A 19514-nucleotide genomic window follows, 5' to 3' on the forward strand; every position below is an offset into this window, starting at 1 on the left:
ATAAAATATTGAAATAATACAATGTTAATGGTGGTGCTCCACACACGTCCGATCTGTACGGGACCTATCAGACAAAAAGTAACCTATACTTTCGTCATCCGACGATAGTAATTCTTCCTCTGTTTTCCAGCGGCTGCAGGCAATGCTTGCACAGCCGTGGATTTCATCTGTGGTTTTTTAATATATCTTTGTTTTTCAACTTATAACTACGACTTTTCCCTAAATAACCGCTCAGCGTGCAAATGTGTCTTTAAAGTTTGTTCACCTTTCTCTCTACAAGATGTGATATGATCTTCTTTACATTTTCAAAAACGTATGTTTGCCTTATGGCCATTAAATACTCGTTGATGAAATCGCTACGAAGCACAGGTATCACTGCAAGCAAACTGCAATTGGATTTATATTATTTGAGGCTTAACGCAATAAAATACATGCATAAGCACAAAAGATCCTAATTGAATGATACATTGAATAACATAGTTAACATAACCGAAATTAAATACAGCACAGTCATAATAGCCAATCGCGCTCATGGCTTGTATAATGACGTAAAAGTTTGAATTAAATTCTGAGCTCATGAGCTCTGATGTTGTTTCCACTGTGATGCACCAAGTGCGGAAATGGTAGCGACTTTTGATAGTAGCGATATTAGACTTTACCGTACAAAATGTGTGGTGTATGTCTGTGCTCTTTTGAGCTTAGCTTCTTGGTCAGGGGTGTCTGTCTAACCTTTTAGCTTAACTAGGCAACGCTGGAAAAAGACGAGTATTTTTAAGCTGCTCATAATATACTTAACACCACAAAAAGAAAAAAAGAACGGACGGGATAAACCAATGACAGAATAGCATTGAGTGGTGGGCGTTTCATATTGAAAATATTCAGTTTATCATAACTTTACATAAACGGAATTTTACAAAAAGTTTGTTTTTACCTGTAGCCCCATAGGTGCATCCTTCTTGGGCCTCTCTGATACTTGCGTTGGGCCGCATGGTCTACGTCACTAGAGAAGGAGCACAGGTTCTGTTATTCAAGGACGGGAAGGATAACTATTGTGGCACGCTGCTGAAGTGATTAGGAAAACCACGGAAAACCTAGGTCTGAATCGAAACATGGAAATGCAGTTTCCTTCTTCGTAGATTTTTTTTCCCGGTAGACATCAAGATTAGCTCTACATGGTCTCTTGGATAACCCGACTCCTAGATTTTATTTCATTTAATCATTTATTTTTGGTCGTTTACGAATAGTTACTGCAGAGATTATTCAGTAAACGAATCCTGGGGATGCTGTGAACAGGGGTTTAACATAGCATGTTTCCATAAAGACCTTGTTCTCCGAAATGTGTCTTTTTGTATTTTTTATGTCTAGAACAATGAATTTTTTAAACATTTGAAAATATGAACTGGTGGTCTTAGATGAAAAAGGGATCAGGAAAAGATGAAAAAAAAGAAAAGAAAAATGGCAAAATATTTGCTTCAAATATACAGTTTCATGTAATTCAGTATTTTTCTTCATTTTTCGTCAACTTCCAAGCAAAGCCTACATTTCATAACAAATCGGTTGAGTTATTATTGGTAAATCATTCCTTGAGCGCTGGGGTATACAGTTCTGAGTTGAAGAAGCGGATGTGAGGCCACTTATGTTCCATGGCGGCCCTGTGCGAACTTCATTGTTCAAACGATAATTTGTAAAGTCGTAGTGCAGTAGCCATTGTTGAATGGCGTGTTTAGGTTCGCTGCTCTATGTTCGAGCTCTCTGTGGTAGAAGCATGAAACAGTTCCTGTGATACCTTTTCTGACAAGGAAGTTCACTGTTCTTGAGAGTAGATACTCGGTGCGAAGCTTAAGACAGGTGAAATGGAAGCATTGCGTGAGAGAGGTGCGGCCTCTGCTCCACCCCATTCTCTCTTCCTCAAGTATAGTGATCTTCTCCGTCGTGGGATGGATTCTCGACTTTCTCCTTGCAACTATAGGGAATATTGTTTAAGGGTTCTTCCAGATGAAAATTATTTTGAATAACATATACTGTTTTAATTCTTCCTCTGCACGATTTTCGATACTGTTGACATGTATTTAAATAGAAAATGGCTCTGAGCACTATGGGACTTAACATCTGTGGTCATCAGTCCCCTAGAACTTAGAACTACTTAAACCTAACTAACCTAAGGACATCACACACATCCATGCCCGAGGCAGGATTCGAACCTGCGACCGTAGCAGTCGCGCGGTTCCGGACTGCGCGCCTAGAACCGCTAGACCACCGCGGCCGGCTATTTAAATAGAGCCACCAATGTCAAAACTTGTATGTACTGGTATATAGATCACAAGTAAATGTTTTTTCACAGCTTCGTTTGTTTTGATAATTTGTAAAACCGAAATTGTTGATAGAAATTTGAAATGCATGAACCGTTAAAGTTGATTCGTATGATACTTATACAAGCGCCACATGTTGAGAACTTATAAACGTCTTGCTGTGTTAACGCTTCACATCCATCGAAAGTGACGAAAGACTAGATTAGCTTTCTTCAGTTCTGTAAAATAGATGTATTATATGCACCGTATAACTTGCCCTTTTGCAGGGATGCTGGAAATGTTAACATGCGATAGCCGCCTAGGTTAATGGTTGTTGGGAGGAAGAGAGGTGTAGGAAAACTAAGCTCTGCCTCTTTTTCGCAGGCTAGGCAGCAGATTGGAATCTTTACAGTTCCTACTGTAATACTACAGTGCGTTGTTTTGTTTAGTGGCTAGGGTTGGTTGCGACTTCCACTGACTCCTTCACTAGCAGAAAAGGGCCGAGGTATATTTTGGCCATAGTTCTGTGTTATCATAATAGTCGTAAAACTTCATTTTACGAGGAAGCTAAAGAAGGTGAAACGGAATGATTTTGGAACCGAAATAAGTCTAGCTTTGCACTGCTGCATTACTAAGACTGGCGCTCGAGTCAGCTGTGCGACTAAAACGGTTATTTTTATTTCGTAGCGTTTAGATCAGGGGTAGTCAACCATTTTTACCTAACGTCCACACCTTGTTAGTTCTAAAATTTTCTAACGGTCCACTGGTTCCTCAGCAATCGTAATTTAAACGTGGGAAAGTCATTTTGTTTTACAAATTTCATAATGCAGAGTTACAGCAAGTTAAAATATATAATTACTTACCAAATAGTTTAGTCAAAATTCTATGAAAATCCGACGAAAATGTTGTAAAACTCCTACCACCTTCCATGCCACATGAAAGCTGGAAAGCCTACTAGTGGGCGGTAGGAACCAGGTTGACTACCAATGATTCAGGTACATGTCTGGAAGTCCAGTCACCAATACAAAAGAAAAAGTAAAATTTGGCTGAAAGGTGCAATTATTTCCACATTACAACCGACTGATACCAATGTTCGTTGATTCTATCAGTTCACTTAAGTCAATCATCCGGAATGTGCTCCCTGCCGCCGTTGGATAAGCAGCTGAGCAGCAAGTCGTATACTCCTAGCTCACTCATTTGTTACATAGTTTAATTCTTAATTTCATTGCGTGTTTTTGGTACTTGCATTGTTTAATTCATAAATTTCGGGCGTATTATAGTATTTGAGAGTTGTAGCATCGCGTTTTAGTACCTGAATAGTGTAAATTCGCGTAGTCGTTTGTCTACTGTTTTTGTTTTGAACGGCCAGTGTCGGTTGGTCGCAGTCAGTGTGCTCCCTGCCGCCGTTGGATAAGCAGCTGCAGCAGCAAGTCGTATACTCCTAGCTCACTCATTTGCTACATAGTTTAATTCTTAATTTCTTTGCGTGTTTTTGGTACTTGCATTGTTTAATTCATAAATTTCGGGCGTTTTATAGTATTTGAGAGTGTAGCATCGTGTTTTAGTACCTGAATAGTGTAATTTCGCTTAGTCTCCTTCCGCCGCCGAGCAGTGTCAGCAGTGCGCAAGTAGCAGCATTACTGCATTTACTAGGCAATCTTGTATTTTAATAACCGTTTAAATTTTGTCGATTTGTTTGCGCTCTCTGTAGATTAGTTCAGACGTTCTTTGCAAAACAGTTTTTAGCATGGATAGGGACTGCAACTGCTGTGTTCGGATGCAGGCTGAGTTGGCATCCCTTCGCTCCCAGCTTCAGGCAGTGTTGGCTTCGGTCACACAGCTTGAGGCTGTTGCCAATGGGCATCACTGTGGGGGTCCGGATGGGGGTTTGTCGGGGACGGCCAGCTCGTCCCACGCATCCCCTGATCGGACTAAGACTGTGGTTGCCCGGGATACTGCCCGCATTGAGGCTGATCCCTCACCTGTGGTAGAGTGGGAGGTCGTTTCAAGGTGTGGCAGGGGGCGAAAGACATTCCGGAGGGCTGAACGGAAAGCCTCTCCAGTTTGTCTGACGAACCGGTTTCAGGCTCTGTCTCAGGCTGATACTGATCTTCGGCCTGACATGGCTGCTTGTCCTGTTCCAGAGGTTGCCACAAGATCCGGGCAGTCGCAGAGGGTGGGCTTACTGGTAGTTGGGAGCTCCAACGTCAGGCGCGTAATGGGGCCCCTTAGGGAAATGGCAGCAAGAGAGGGGAAGAAAACCAATGTGCACTCCGTGTGCATACCGGGGGGAGTCATTCCAGATGTGGAAAGGGTCCTTCCGGATGCCATGGAGGGTACAGGGTGCACCCATCTGCAGGTGGTCGCTCATGTCGGCACCAATGATGTGTGTCGCTATGGATCGGAGGAAATCCTCTCTGGCTTCCGGCGGCTATCTGATTTGGTGAAGACTGCCAGTCTCGCTAGCGGGATGAAAGCAGAGCTCACCATCTGCAGCATCGTCGACAGGACTGACTGCGGACCTTTGGTACACAGCCGAGTGGAGGGTCTGAATCAGAGGCTGAGACGGTTCTGCGACCGTGTGGGCTGCAGATTCCTCGACTTGCGCCATAGGGTGGTGGGGTTTCGGGTTCCGCTGGATAGGTCAGGAGTCCACTACACGCAACAAGCGGCTACACGGGTAGCAGGGGTTGTGTGGCGTGGGCTGGGCGGTTTTTTAGGTTAGATGGCCTTGGGCAAGTACAGAAAGGGCAACAGCCTCAACGGGTGTGGGGCAAAGTCAGGACATGCGGGGACCAAGCAGCAATCGGTATTGTAATTGTCAACTGTCGAAGCTGCGTTGGTAAAGTACCGGAACTTCAAGCGCTGATAGAAAGCACCGAAGCTGAAATCGTTATAGGTACAGAAAGCTGGCTTAAGCCAGAGATAAATTCTGCCGAAATTTTTACAAAGGTACAGACGGTGTTTAGAAAGGATAGATTGCATGCAACCGGTGGTGGAGTGTTCGTCGCTGTTAGTAGTAGTTTATCCTGTAGTGAAGTAGAAGTGGATAGTTCCTGTGAATTATTATGGGTGGAGGTTACACTAAACAACCGAACTAGGTTAATAATTGGCTCCTTTTACCGACCTCCCGACTCAGCAGCATTAGTGGCAGAACAACTGAGAGAAAATTTGGAATACATTTCACATAAATTTTCTCAGCATGTTATAGTCTTAGGTGGAGATTTCAATTTACCAGATATAGACTGGGACACTCAGATGTTTAGGACGGGTGGTAGGGACAGAGCATCGAGTGACATTATACTGAGTGCACTATCCGAAAATTACCTCGAGCAATTAAACAGAGAACCGACTCGTGGAGATAACATCTTGGACCTACTGATAACAAACAGACCCGAACTTTTCGACTCTGTATGTACAGAACAGGGAATCAGTGATCATAAGGCCGTTGCAGCATCCCTGAAAATGGAAGTTAATAGGAATATAAAAAAAGGGAGGAAGGTTTATCTGTTTAGCAAGAGTAATAGAAGGCAGATTTCAGACTACCTAACAGATCAAAACGAAAATTTCTGTTCCGACACTGACAATGTTGAGTGTTTATGGAAAAAGTTCAAGGCAATCGTAAAATGCGTTTTAGACAGGTACGTGCCGAGTAAAACTGTGAGGGACGGGAAAAACCCACCGTGGTACAACAACAAAGTTAGGAAACTACTGCGAAAGCAAAGAGAGCTTCACTCCAAGTTTAAACGCAGCCAAAACCTCTCAGACAAACAGAAGCTAAACGATGTCAAAGTTAGCGTAAGGAGGGCTATGCGTGAAGCGTTCATTGAATTCGAAAGTAAAATTCTATGTACCGACTTGACAGAAAATCCTAGGAAGTTCTGGTCTTACGTTAAATCAGTAAGTGGCTCGAAACAGCATATCCAGACACTACGGGATGATGATGGCATTGAAACAGAGGATGACACGCGTAAAGCTGAAATACTAAACACCTTTTTCCAAAGCTGTTTCACAGAGGAAGACCGCACTGCAGTTCCTTCTCTAAATCCTCGCACAAACGAAAAAATGGCTGACATCGAAATAAGTGTCCAAGGAATAGAAAAGCAACTGGAATCACTCAATAGAGGAAAGTCCCCTGGACCTGACGGGATACCAATTCGATTCTACACAGAGTACGCGAAAGAACTTGCCCCCCTTCTAACAACCGTGTACCGCAAGTCTCTAGAGGAACGGAGGGTTCCAAATGATTGGAAAAGAGCACAGATAGTCCCAGTCTTCAAGAAGGGTCGTCGAGCAGATGCGCAAAACTATAGACCTATATCTCTTACGTCGATCTCTTGTAGAATTTTAGAACATGTTTTTTGCTCGCGTATCATGTCATTTCTGGAAACCCAGAATCTACTATGTAGGAATCAACATGGATTCCGGAAACAGCGATCGTGTGAGACCCAACTCGCCTTATTTGTTCATGAGACCCAGAAAATATTAGATACAGGCTCCCAGGTAGATGCTATTTTTCTTGACTTCCGGAAGGCGTTCGATACAGTTCCGCACTGTCGCCTGATAAACAAAGTAAGAGTCTACGGAATATCAGACCAGCTGTGTGGCTGGATTGAAGAGTTTTTAGCAAACAGAACACAGCATGTTGTTATCAATGGGGAGACGTCTACAGACGTTAAAGTAACCTCTGGCGTGCCACAGGGGAGTGTTATGGGACCACTGCTTTTCACAATATATATAAATGACTTAGTAGATAGTGTCGGAAGTTCCATGCGGCTTTTCGCGGATGATGCTGTAGTATACAGAGAAGTTGCTGCATTAGAAAATTGTAGCGAAATACAGGAAGATCTGCAGCGGATAGGCACTTGGTGCAGGGAGTGGCAACTGACCCTTAACATAGACAAATGTAATGTATTGCGAATACATAGAAAGAAGGATCCTTTATTGTATGATTATATGATAGCGGAACAAACACTGGTAGCAGTTACTTCTGTAAAATATCTGGGAGTATGCGTACGGAACGATTTGAAGTGGAATGATCATATAAAATTAATTGTTGGTAAGGCGGGTACCAGGTTGAGATTCATTGGGAGAGTGATTAGAAAATGTAGTCCATCAACAAAGGAGGTGGCTTACAAAACACTCGTTCGACCTATACTTGAGTATTGCTCATCAGTGTGGGATCCGTACCAGGTCGGGTTGACGGAGGAGATAGAAAAGATCCAAAGAAGAGCGGCGCGTTTCGTCACCGGGTTATTTGGTAACGTGATAGCGTTACGGAGATGTTTAATAAACTCAAGTGGCAGACTCTGCAAGAGAGGCGCTCTGCATCGCGGTGTAGCTTGCTGTCCAGGTTTCGAGAGGGTGCGTTTCTGGATGAGGTATCGAATATATTGCTTCCCCCTACTTATACCTCCCGAGGAGATCACGAATGTAAAATTAGAGAGATTAGAGTGCGCACGGAGGCTTTCAGACAGTCGTTCTTCCCGCGAACCATACGCGACTGGAACAGGAAAGGGAGGTAATGACAGTGGCACGTAAAGTGCCCTCCGCCACACACCGTTGGGTGGCTTGCGGAGTATCAATGTAGATGTAGATGTAGATGTAGAATACGTCCCCAGCTAGCGATATTGATTTCTTACCCAAGAAATATTCTACAACATTTCACAAAATATAAAATCTGTTAATGAGTTAACAACAACTTATGGATAGATCGTAACGAAAGAGAATGCACCGCGTGTGGATCCAGTTGGTAAATCACGTTTGCGCTCGATGCGACGGCGGTCGGTCCGAACCACGGTAATGAATTTTAATCACCAGAATTTTGCCGACTTTCAGTCTACAGACATCACATTGCGTTCCAGTGTTCATGTCAGATTATTAAACTCGCGTTGTTTGTTGGTGTCTTAACCCTCAAATGCATGATTTTTTATTTCAAGCTGTAAAAATTACCACGTTTAGTTTTAAGTAGCTACATCACGAAAAAAATATTGAAAATTTTTTTAATTAAATTAACAAAGAATTATGGTTTTAAATCGCAACAAACACAAAAACAGACCTAATTTCAAATATATCGTAAAGAAAATCGAATTAACTGTCTACACCATGTCTACTTACGTTTCTAAAATAAATAAAATAATTTTCAAACCCACAAATCAATGCAGAAACAGCAAAAAAAGTCTCTACTTTCCGCCAAAACAAACGCGCGGCAGAACATCCACACAGCTGATCGTCGAACTGGTTCAATTCATCCTACCATTTACAATCGCTATGAAGAACTACTAGCAACTTAGCAGATGCAGTAGAGTGTATACACTTAACTACATAATGAATTTGTTACAAAATGTTGCTCAGTACAGGATACCTCGAAGAGATAAAGTCTGTAGCTGATCAGCTACACTATGCATTAAAGCGTTAAGACACTTAACTTTTATTCCTCGGTCGCTTGCAGACTTTAGTATTTTCAACTGTTTCGTGTCTTCTTTTATGAACGAGCTATGCACCGTTGCGTAAAATGAGTGTAAAAATTATCTCGTTCCGAATGATTAAGAAGTGAATAGGATCTGTTGAACTCGTACTATAAATAACGTAGTAATTAAGGTGCTTTCTCTTGTCAGCCATCTAATTTGGACAGCTATATCAACATACAACAGTTTTGTTTGGTAAGGAATGCTTGTCAACGTGCTTCTGCTAAAAATACTTTCATCTTAGGCCGTCCGCACACGGAATGACTGAAGAGAAACGCAACGGGCAGGTGATCTACATCGGAAACTGGTTGCCGACTAGCTGGCAACACTGTTCCGCACACGGGGCAACTTTGAAATGACCAACAGCAGTTGCCGTGTGCAAGCGCGGAGGAGGTGGAGTGTTGTTTGTCGCACCCGTGCAACTTTTAACGGAGCTACAGTGATTTGGCAAAGTTGATTTCTTGCGTCACAACACAGCGCTAATTTTCTTTTGAAATCGTGAGATTTATATGGTGATTTATATGGTGATGGTGGTTTGTGCTCGTTAGATTATGTGTATATGAAGACCATTGTATTTACAAGCATCGGAAATTTGTGGCTTTTCTCTGTTAGTTTCCATTTCACAGTGTAATTTTACAGAATGAAAAAAGGCTGCTAATCACACAAAAGAATACTATCGCTATGATACATAATTTTTCGTACATTTACTTCCATTGACGTACCGGTAATTTTATGTTAAAAATATATGTGCAGGACACTACAAATATAATATGAAATTCTTTTCCCACGTCACCTCTTGCTTTCTCTGTCAAATCTCTCCTGCAGTAGCTCAAATGGTTCTAGGCAGTATGGGACTTAACATCTGAGGTCATCAGTCCCCTAGACTTAGAACTACTTAAACCTAACTAACCTAAGGACATCGCACACATCCATGCCCGATGCAGGATTGTAACCTGCAACCGTAGCAGCAGCGCGTTTCCAGACTGAAGTGCCTATAACCGCTCGGCCACAGCGGCCGGCCATGTAGTATTCTGGGAGCTCGTATAAAAGGAACGTTTTTCGACTTCCCGTACGAAGCTGATGTTCATAGCCTGCTCGTTCATCTTGAAACCATACAAACGCACAGATGTGTTCGATTACACGAAGCAATTCAAAATGCTTTGCAACGCGGGCGCCGAGTCGCTGGCAACTGGTTGGCAACGCCTAGCAAGAGATTGACTGGGGACTGACGTCGGTAACGAGTTGCTTTTGAGTCGCTCCCTATATGGAGGGCCAGAGAATTTGAAGTATTCCGTTGGGTAAGGAAGTCAATAGTACAGTATTCAGTACTGCATGGTAGGCAGAAATATAAGAACTTCGTTGCCCTGTCTATCAGCAAATACCACAGACTCTCAAGTTTCTTGTATCTTAGAATTTTGCTGACGTCGCACTATTCGAACTGATGGAATTGTAAATATTTCTGTCTGTATTAGAAATAAACATTATCACTTGAAATCAAACAAAATGAGTAAAGGCTCTGAGCAATATGGGACTTAACATCTATGGTCATCAGTCCCCTAGAACTTAGAACTACTTAAACCTAACTAACCTAAGGACATCACACAACACCCACTCATCACGAGGCAGAGAAAATCCCTGACCCCGCCGGGAATCGAACCCGGGAGCCCGAGCGTGGGAAGCGAGAACGCTACCGCACGACCACGAGCTGCGGACAAAATGAGTAAAGACATGGGCGTACCCAGCGCGGGAGGTGGGGAGCATATACTCCCTAGAGGTAAGTGTACCCAAAGCCATTTGTCGTGAAATCTCAAAACTAATGTTAGTTGCCGCACTGATCGTCCCTAGTTCAGTTCACGGGTAATCTGTTACCAACTAGTGTAAGATATGAATATTAGTAGCGATTAATAAAGGAAACGCTAATGTTTAGAACATGACATACAACGCGTGAAGGAATGCCTTAGTTCTGTAACGATTTCATTACGTTATCAATAACTTAGTTTTACTCAAGTCGCTGAGTAGAAGAAACTGTTGACACCGTCGGCACAGGTACGTGTCTGCCTGTTATAAAATAAGAACGTTTGTCTGGTCAGTACCTGTGAGTTGGTTGGCGGACGGCGACATCACAGAGTCTTCACAATCGGGATCCATCGCGAGGGCCTTCGCACGTCTTGAGGGTTCAGGTGTGGGGAGCAGACTAACAAACAAGCTTCCCGCCTGCTCGCGACGCACGGGCAGGTTACCGCCCTCCGATTTCAACCACCAATGGTGGACAGCGACGCCTGCGGGGCGGTACGCTGCCGTCCTGGTACTTGCGCCCGAAACAGCACCCGCGATTTCCCAGAAATTTCTTAACCGTTTCACTGGGTTCGGTCTACGTTACACTGCAGTATTAGGGTAACGTTACTGAAACTCATTTTCCGCTGCCGAAACAAATCTTTCGAGTCAGGAGTCTACTTGCAATGGATGTGCGGTGCTGCCACATGTTCTTATCTTTTTTGACAGTCCGCACTATGTTAGGAATTATCGACCAAACTGTTCATGGATCATGACTGCATAAACGGACGAGGGCACTTGATCTCGTTGTTTCATTCACGATACATGGATACTTGTGAATGTTTACCATATTAAAATTAAGAGAAACACTGTAACTTGCTATATTGTGAATAATGACGTGCTGCGGTCTAAGTGAAATTATTTTGCCTCACAATCAGTTGTACGTTTCTAGATCGTTGTTCTGGACTCTTGGTTGCAATTATCGTGAACAGTATTTGATTTTTAAACTATCATTCCCCGATCAGAGGAAATAAGTCACAATCTGTACTAAACAATGCTGTCGCAGTTCATTGAGTGTGTAACTATCACTTTTTTGAAGTCATTTACCGTAAATGAAACTTACTACATTTGCAGATAGAGGTACACAAGTTGTGCACAATCTTCTGCGGGATTTCTAAGCTGTCAAACAATTGCTCCGACAGAACTCCTCTACATTCTAATGACAATTCCTGGAAAACCTGTCTACCCTGACTGTTACAGTCAGAAGTTTCATTACTATTCTTTCTGCATAATACCAAGGATTTTGAGGAAACCGTTCTTCGCATTATCTTTTATCCAAGCACACCATTTCAGTTCTTTGGCGCTCGATCAAGTTTGTAAGACATTTTCAGCCAAAAAACGTTCGTTTTCTATTTGCCAGGTTGTTAAAATCCAAAGTGCTCAGTAGAGTCGCAAGCAGCTTCGACATTTAGCGCTTGGTGGTGTAACATACGTGCTCTACAGCCATTTTGAAAATGAGGGGAACGAGCTATTTGCCAGCAACGAATTTCCTACTCCCAATTCCTTTCACAACGATATAGACAGCACTTATTTTGACAAACGTTGAACACTGTTATCATCAGCCTAGAGACACATGTTATACACAAAGCTGTGGAAGGAAGAGGGGCTCTATTTAAGTACATTGCAAGTACACTCATGAAACTGGGTCGTGTTCATCGTGTTCAAGCAGATAAGTAGTTAACAATAATTCCACATCAACATTAAGTGGAAAATATTTCCTAATGTTCACAACAATTATATTTATTTTGTCACGAACGGGCTTTCGTTTTCTGAGAGCATCTTCAGGTGCCAACAGAACATCCTAAAAACATATAAGATGACGTGCGTCTTACGGAGACGTTTACCCAGAAGACACAAAAGGTTCAAACATGATGACATGTAGAAAAGTGTTACAATTTTTGTCACCCAGAAATAGTTACATTAACTAAAAAAACTGAACATATGGTTTTTTATGTACATATAAAGTTAACAACTGTTGAAAAATAAAGCTGAATTTGCAATTTTAATCTAATATTTGTAGCTAACACTTAATTTAGGAGAGAGGAAAAGGGAAAGTGACTTTGGTGATTTAGTGCTAAGCTAGCAATCTGTGTCATATGCTGTTGATTTCCGGTATTTCCAGTAGCATCATCTTTCTGCATATCTTAACAGAATGTAAAACTTCACATTCTACGTCATATGTGTGAGTTTCTGTTAACAGATGATCGACAAAGGTTGAATCTTTCTTTCTCAGTCTCCACCTTCTCTCACGTTCAGATAACCTAACTGCCACATCTCGGCCTGACTGATCAACATATCCGTTTCCACAGCACTTGCATGTGATGTTATACATTCCACTGTGTGTCAACGGTTGCAGTTTGTCTTTACTATTGAATAAAAGTTTTGATACGCTGGTAGTATTAGAAAATGCAGGTTTGAAGTTGCGAGACTGACTTTTTTCTTTACCAACACATGAGGTCACCGTACTTGTGATCGGCGTTTTTCGCTAATATCACGAGCTAGTCTACTAGCAGAGACATTAAATTTATCATTTTGAGAAGCAAAAAGTAACATTCCTCAATAGCATATATTTCGATGTAATGTCATCGAAATTAATTAAGTGTTCGTTGAGATTTTATGTTAATAACAGTGTGTAGAGCCTGGAGGTACTGGAAAAAACGATGTATGCAGATCTTCTTTAGAAAAATGAAATTGAATGCCAGTCATTGTCTGGAAAATATCATGAACTAGCGAAGGATTATTCTTGCATTAAAAGTTGGTAAAAACTGATTCCAGTATCATGAGATAGCGAGAGGTTTGCGCGGATAAGGAAAATGTCATACGCGCTGCATTTGCCAGTCCCTTAGCCGCGTCCACAAGTCTTTTATTCGCATTCGTGGATTTGAGAATTATGTAAACGACTTAACGCTGTGACGGTAGGCTTACGCCTGGCCAGAATTTGCATCTGTTGTCAGTCAATCGACTAAGAGCGTAGTGGCCACATTTAATACATCTTAGTCTGTCGTAATCTTGATTCGTTCCGTAAGTCACAGTTTTCTATCGTAAGTACTGAAACCGACATTTTTTGTATTTTTCTAGGGAATATTTCCGCTTCACTGCGGAGTCTAATGAATTCGTCACAAATTGCCTTCATATACTGCGTACTGTCAAATGTTTGTAATTTATTTATCAAATCTATGTTCATTCTCTATAATATTAAGTCACTATACCGCTCTACACTTCTGAATGCAATAATCGTTGCAATGTGTATTTATCTACATTTATAATACTGTGTAAGTAAATATATTTAAGAGAAATACTGAGAGATTCACCGATCTGATAGCCTACATCATTTACATAAAGAGCAGTCAACTTATAGAGTGAAAATACAAAACGATGAAGTGTCCCGTAACAGCTTTTCTGTAAGTGCATAAGTGAGCTGTTCATGCGTACTGCAGATAAACATGAATGACTCACACGTAAGGTAGCTGATGGTAAGACAGAAATAAGATGTATGCATAATAACGAGGACAAGCAGGAAGAGGTACACATCGATAATTTTAAACCTTGCAGGTACAGTAGAGTCTCGATTATCCGATCTTCGGTTATCCGACCTTTTCACCGCGCCGGCCGTGCGCCAGCCGACGACATGTCAGTGACTAACGTGTTGTTTGTTGTTACTCAGTTCATTGTCGCCGTCTGCCACTCCTCACCTCTCAGTGCTAACTTAGATCTATAGTGGAGTGGACGTATTGCACTTTGTTTATTGTAAAAATTTGTGGTGATGGTTTCAAAACAGCAAAAGGTGATCGTTTCAATGGAAGAAAAACTTAAAGCTTTAAAAAGAATAGACAATGGTGAAACTTTATTAAAAGTGGCGCAAGATTATAACGTCGGGAAAACAACAGTTGGAGACTGGAAAAGGAACCGCAATGAAATTGAGAAGTGGTGTTCTCAGCGAGCAACCTCGGCTGTTTTGGAAGATCGGAAAACCATGAAAAAATGTGATTATGAAAAAGTAAGTGAAGCTTTAAGACTTTTATCCATTGTGGATGCGGAACACTGCGACTGTGGTGTGAAAAGGTTTTCAGAAATTACTGCAACCAGTCGCCTTTTATGTAGATGTATTTTATTTAACCATGACCGGTTTCGAGCTGCCTAGCAACTCATCATCAGATGGTATATACATTTAGTGCTTATTTGTACCCATTGTGTGGGTGGTTGAGTATCTGTGGCTAGACAGAAACGAGAACAAATAATCGCTACATGTGGTACAGTAACACGAAATATTTACAGCATAATTTATGTTTAACGTATAAGAGCAAATAATCACTACATGTGGTACAGTTACACGAAATATTTACAGTTTAATTTACGTTTTGAGGTGTTACTTACAGATAGATCTTTCTGCAGGTATATATATATCTCTTTTAGGACATATTTTTGAAACCATTGTGTCTTTTTTTTCACAATTTCACAAGTTTAAACTTTCACTAGATGTATATTACTTTTATGAGGCACTGTTGGAAACATATATCTTGTTTTTCGTAAACATCGCTGAACACACTTAGCCACAGATACGAATACAGGATTTACACATTATAAACAAGCCAAAGATTGCAATATAACTACAGTATCAAAGATTTCAAGTTGACCAGAGGCATTATTAGTCATCACACACACTGACAAGAGATTTGTCTTTATTACATAGAAAATAAATGTAAATTAGCTTAAACTAGTAAAATGTTTATTTATAAATTAACTGTGCAATTTAACAGGTATATAAAAACTAGATTTTTTACATTATATTTCAGTTACATTTAAGATTATTGGTATTGAGAGTATTATGACAGCTAATTTCTTGCTCCTTCCATTGGCTGATCTTGGCATATGATGTCTGGGATGAGAGGTTGATGGTTAACTTGAAATAATAAGTGATGCTGGTACTTGAAAGGGTGTGGAAAAGGAGTTGGCGGTGGGGGGGGGGGCATTTTGTTTCTGAATGCAAAGGGGGGGGGGGTGTATAGGAAAAAGGAGAGGGGGGGTTGAGAGGGTGATGTGGAGAGAGAAGAGAGCTGAAGGGGGGGGGGGCAGAAGTGGTACAAGCTTTTATGTGTGTGTGGGGGGGGGGGCATTTTGTTTCTGAATGACTGTTTAGTTTTTTAAGTTCAAAGAATCCTTAAAATTCTGAAAGAAGGAGTTATTCGCCAATTCTGTCTGCTCATTTAAAATGGTATGTGGGGAATTATGTTTGTGGGTAAAAATCTCTAATTGTTCGAGAAGATCCATCTTGAATCCCTTGTCTACAGTGTGTAGGATTTGAAGGTTAGTTTTAATGTCTGTTATGGAATGTTTATTATCTGCTAGATGGGTAGCAAAAGTGGATCTATTTAAGTTGTTTAGGCGAAGTGCATCAGTGTGCTCTTTGTATCGGATCTCAAAATTTCTACCTGTTTGCCCTATGTAGTAGCAGGAGCAGCTGTCACATCTTAATTTATATATACCAGATTTTTGGTAGGGTGTGCTGGCTCTTTTGGTGTTGTGGACTATTTTGTTCTGTATTTTGTTGTTAGTGTGAAAACTTATTTTGACATTGTGTGGTTTGAATAGCTTAGCAAGTTTGTATGAGATATTGCCGAGAAACGGCATACAAACGAATTTGGTTTCTTCTGCTACTGAGGTCTGGCTTGCTGGTTTTGCTTTGTTAGATATAATGTTTTTATCTAATTTTTCAATTATGCTTGGGTCATAAGCATTATTTGATGCTATTGTTTTTAATATATTGATTTCATTAATTTTTGCAGTAGGATCAGCTTGAATCTTGTTGATACGGTTAAGTGCTGATTTGAAAAAAGCTAGTTTATGCTGATTTGGGTGGCATGATGTATTGTTTATTATGACATCTGAAGTGGTGGGTTTCCTATATATCTGAAATTTATGTTTGTTGTTGTGATGTGTTATGTTTAGGTCAAGAAAATAGATACCTTTTTGGGTTTGGTGTTCTACTGTGAACTGTATTTTGGGGTGAACATTATTAAGTTTACCAGCTAAGGCCTCAATTTCAGTGGCTGTCCCATCATATAACAACAGGGTGTCATCAACATATCGTTTATAATAAATGATTTTGTCTGTTTCTATTGGGTTTGCTTTAAAGAATTTAATTTCGAGATCATTAATGTAGATGTCAGCAAGAAGGCCATTGCTAGACCATCATGTTGAATATATATTTTGTTGTTGAAGGTGAAGTAATTGTGGGACAGCACTAATTCAAGTAAATCCATCAGCTCACAGATTTCCATGTCACTTAACTTTTTATGTTGTAATAAGTTATTTTTTATTATTCGAAGTGTGTCTATTATAGGCATGTTTGTGTACAGGTTGATAATATCAAGGGATGCAAAGTTAGCTGCATTGGGAATGGAAATTTCTCTGATACTGTCAATCAAATCATAGGTGTTTTTTATGGAATAATTGGTTGGGAATGTATAATATTTCTTGAGTATTTCATGCAGTTTTTTAGTCACTTTGTACCCTGGGCTATTTATGGAATTCACAATCGGGCGTATCGGGTGTCCATCTTTATGAATTTTAGGTTGTGATCTAAGCTTTGGTGCTGTAGGGTTCATTATAACACATTGTTTGGCTTCAATGGATGTCAGCAGAAAGTTACAATTTTTTAACATGTCTTTTATTTTGGCTTGGTATTTGGGAGTGGGGTCAGATTTCAACTCAGTTATGTTATTATTCTTGAATAATTCTAGGGTTTTCTTAATGTAATCAGACTCGTACATTATCACGGCTGTGCTGCCTTTGTCAGATTTAACAACAAGGGCACTACTGTTTGTTAGCTTTTTGTTAATTTGTTTCAGTGTTGCAGATTCATCATGTTTATTACTGTGGAGTCTTTGTGCATCTATGGTTTTCTTTATTATTTTGTTTGCATCATGGGCTAGAGCATTTTGATCATTCTGATCTAGTTTTGATGCTATACATGCTATTTTGGTGTTAGTTATTAGGTCTTTAACACTGTTGTAATCAAGTTTTGTGGCAATATTATGTTTAAGTCCCTTATTTAACAAATTTAATTCTGTGCTATTGAAATTAATGCTTGTTGTGTTAACTACTCTCTCAAAGAATTTATGTTGCACGGGAGGGCATTCATTTGGTGGAATGGGGGATTTTTTGGCAATCAGGAGTGAGAGCTTTTCTTTTTGTTTATGTGCAATTTTCAACATCTCTTTATTCACATTTAGTTGGGTTAGATCTAAGAAATTCGTGATTTGGCTTAGAGTGAGATAGTTGCTTAACTCTAAGTGCAGCATGTAGATGTCCCTGTTTAACAAGTCTTTTCGTTTGTAATGTGATCTAATTTCATTTTTGATCCATACAATTTCACATTTTCTCTTGGCTGCTTGGGCAGATTCACTCTGGTCTTTAACTACAACTCTTATGTAATTAGGAGTTACATTCTCTAAGATACATTGCTTATTAAATTTGATGGCAAGAATAGTTTTCATTAGTTTCACTTTGCACTTCCTGTATTTGTTCATTGTTCCTTTTACCTGGCTAGGTAGCAAAATAAGACTTTTATCCATTGTGGATGCGGAACACTGCGACTGTGGTGTGAAAAGGTTTTCAGAAATTACTGCAACCAGTCGCCTTTTATGTAGATGTATTTTATTTAACCATGACCGGTTTCGAGCTGCCTAGCAACTCATCATCAGATGGTATATACATTTAGTGCTTATTTGTACCCATTGTGTGGGTGGTTGAGTATCTGTGGCTAGACAGAAACGAGAACAAATAATCGCTACATGTGGTACAGTAACACGAAATATTTACAGCATAATTTATGTTTAACGTATAAGAGCAAATAATCACTACATGTGGTACAGTTACACGAAATATTTACAGTTTAATTTACGTTTTGAGGTGTTACTTACAGATAGATCTTTCTGCAGGTATATATATATCTCTTTTAGGACGTATTTTTGAAACCATTGTAATATACATCTAGTGAAAGTTTAAACTTGTGAAATTGTGAAAAACAAGACACAATGGTTTCAAAAATACGTCCTAAAAGAGATATATATATACCTGCAGAAAGATCTATCTGTAAGTAACACCTCAAAACGTAAATTAAACTGTAAATATTTCGTGTAACTGTACCACATGTAGTGATTATTTGCTCTTATACGTTAAACATAAATTATGCTGTAAATATTTCGTGTTACTGTACCACATGTAGCGATTATTTGTTCTCGTTTCTGTCTAGCCACAGATACTCAACCACCCACACAATGGGTACAAATAAGCACTAAATGTATATACCATCTGATGATGAGTTGCTAGGCAGCTCGAAACCGGTCATGGTTAAATAAAATACATCTGCATAAAAGGCGACTGGTTGCAGTAATTTCTGAAAACCTTTAAGTGAAGCTTTGTTCCTATGGTTTACTCAACATAGAGATAAAGGTGTACTCATGTCGGGACCTATATTGCAGGAAAAGCCTTAAAGTTTCGTAGCGAACTAAACGAAGGTGGACCTGATTTCACAGCTACTGTAGGCTGGCTCGATAGATGGAAGAAAAGATACGGAATTCGGCAACTTAATGTCTGTGGTGAAAAGCTTTCAGCAAATTTTGAAGCTGTTCAATTGTTTGAGAATAAACTTCACAAGGTATTGAACAAGGAAAACTTAACAGCCGATCAAATTTTTAACTGTGACGAGACTGGTCTCAATTACAAAATGTTACCGGAAAAAAAACATTAGCGTCAAAGGCCGAAAAGGCAGCGCCAGGCTACAAATGTAGCTAAGAAAGAGTGACAATCTTGCATGCAGTAACGCCTCAGCAAATTTGAAAATGAAGCTGTCTATGATAGGTAAGCCAAAAAAACCGAGAGCATTTAAAAATGTATCTAAAAATGCTTTGCCGGTGAAATATTA

The 19514-nt window shown here is 40.2% G+C and overlaps 1 protein-coding gene across 1 annotated transcript in view; it reads right to left on the reverse strand.

Annotated features, from left to right (window-relative positions):
- LOC124594143 (T-box transcription factor mls-1-like) overlaps nt 1-10903 on the reverse strand; it is a 196774-nt gene extending 185871 nt beyond the window's left edge. Inside the window, exon 1 of the mRNA XM_047132502.1 lies at nt 10849-10903. Within this exon, the coding sequence (XP_046988458.1) occupies nt 10849-10903 (55 nt within the window). The remainder of the gene's footprint in view (nt 1-10848) is intronic.
- Between the last annotated feature and the right edge of the window lie 8611 nt (nt 10904-19514).

Source organism: Schistocerca americana, chromosome 1 (genome assembly GCF_021461395.2).
Source record: "Schistocerca americana isolate TAMUIC-IGC-003095 chromosome 1, iqSchAmer2.1, whole genome shotgun sequence".
Lineage (NCBI taxonomy): Eukaryota > Metazoa > Arthropoda > Insecta > Orthoptera > Acrididae > Schistocerca > Schistocerca americana.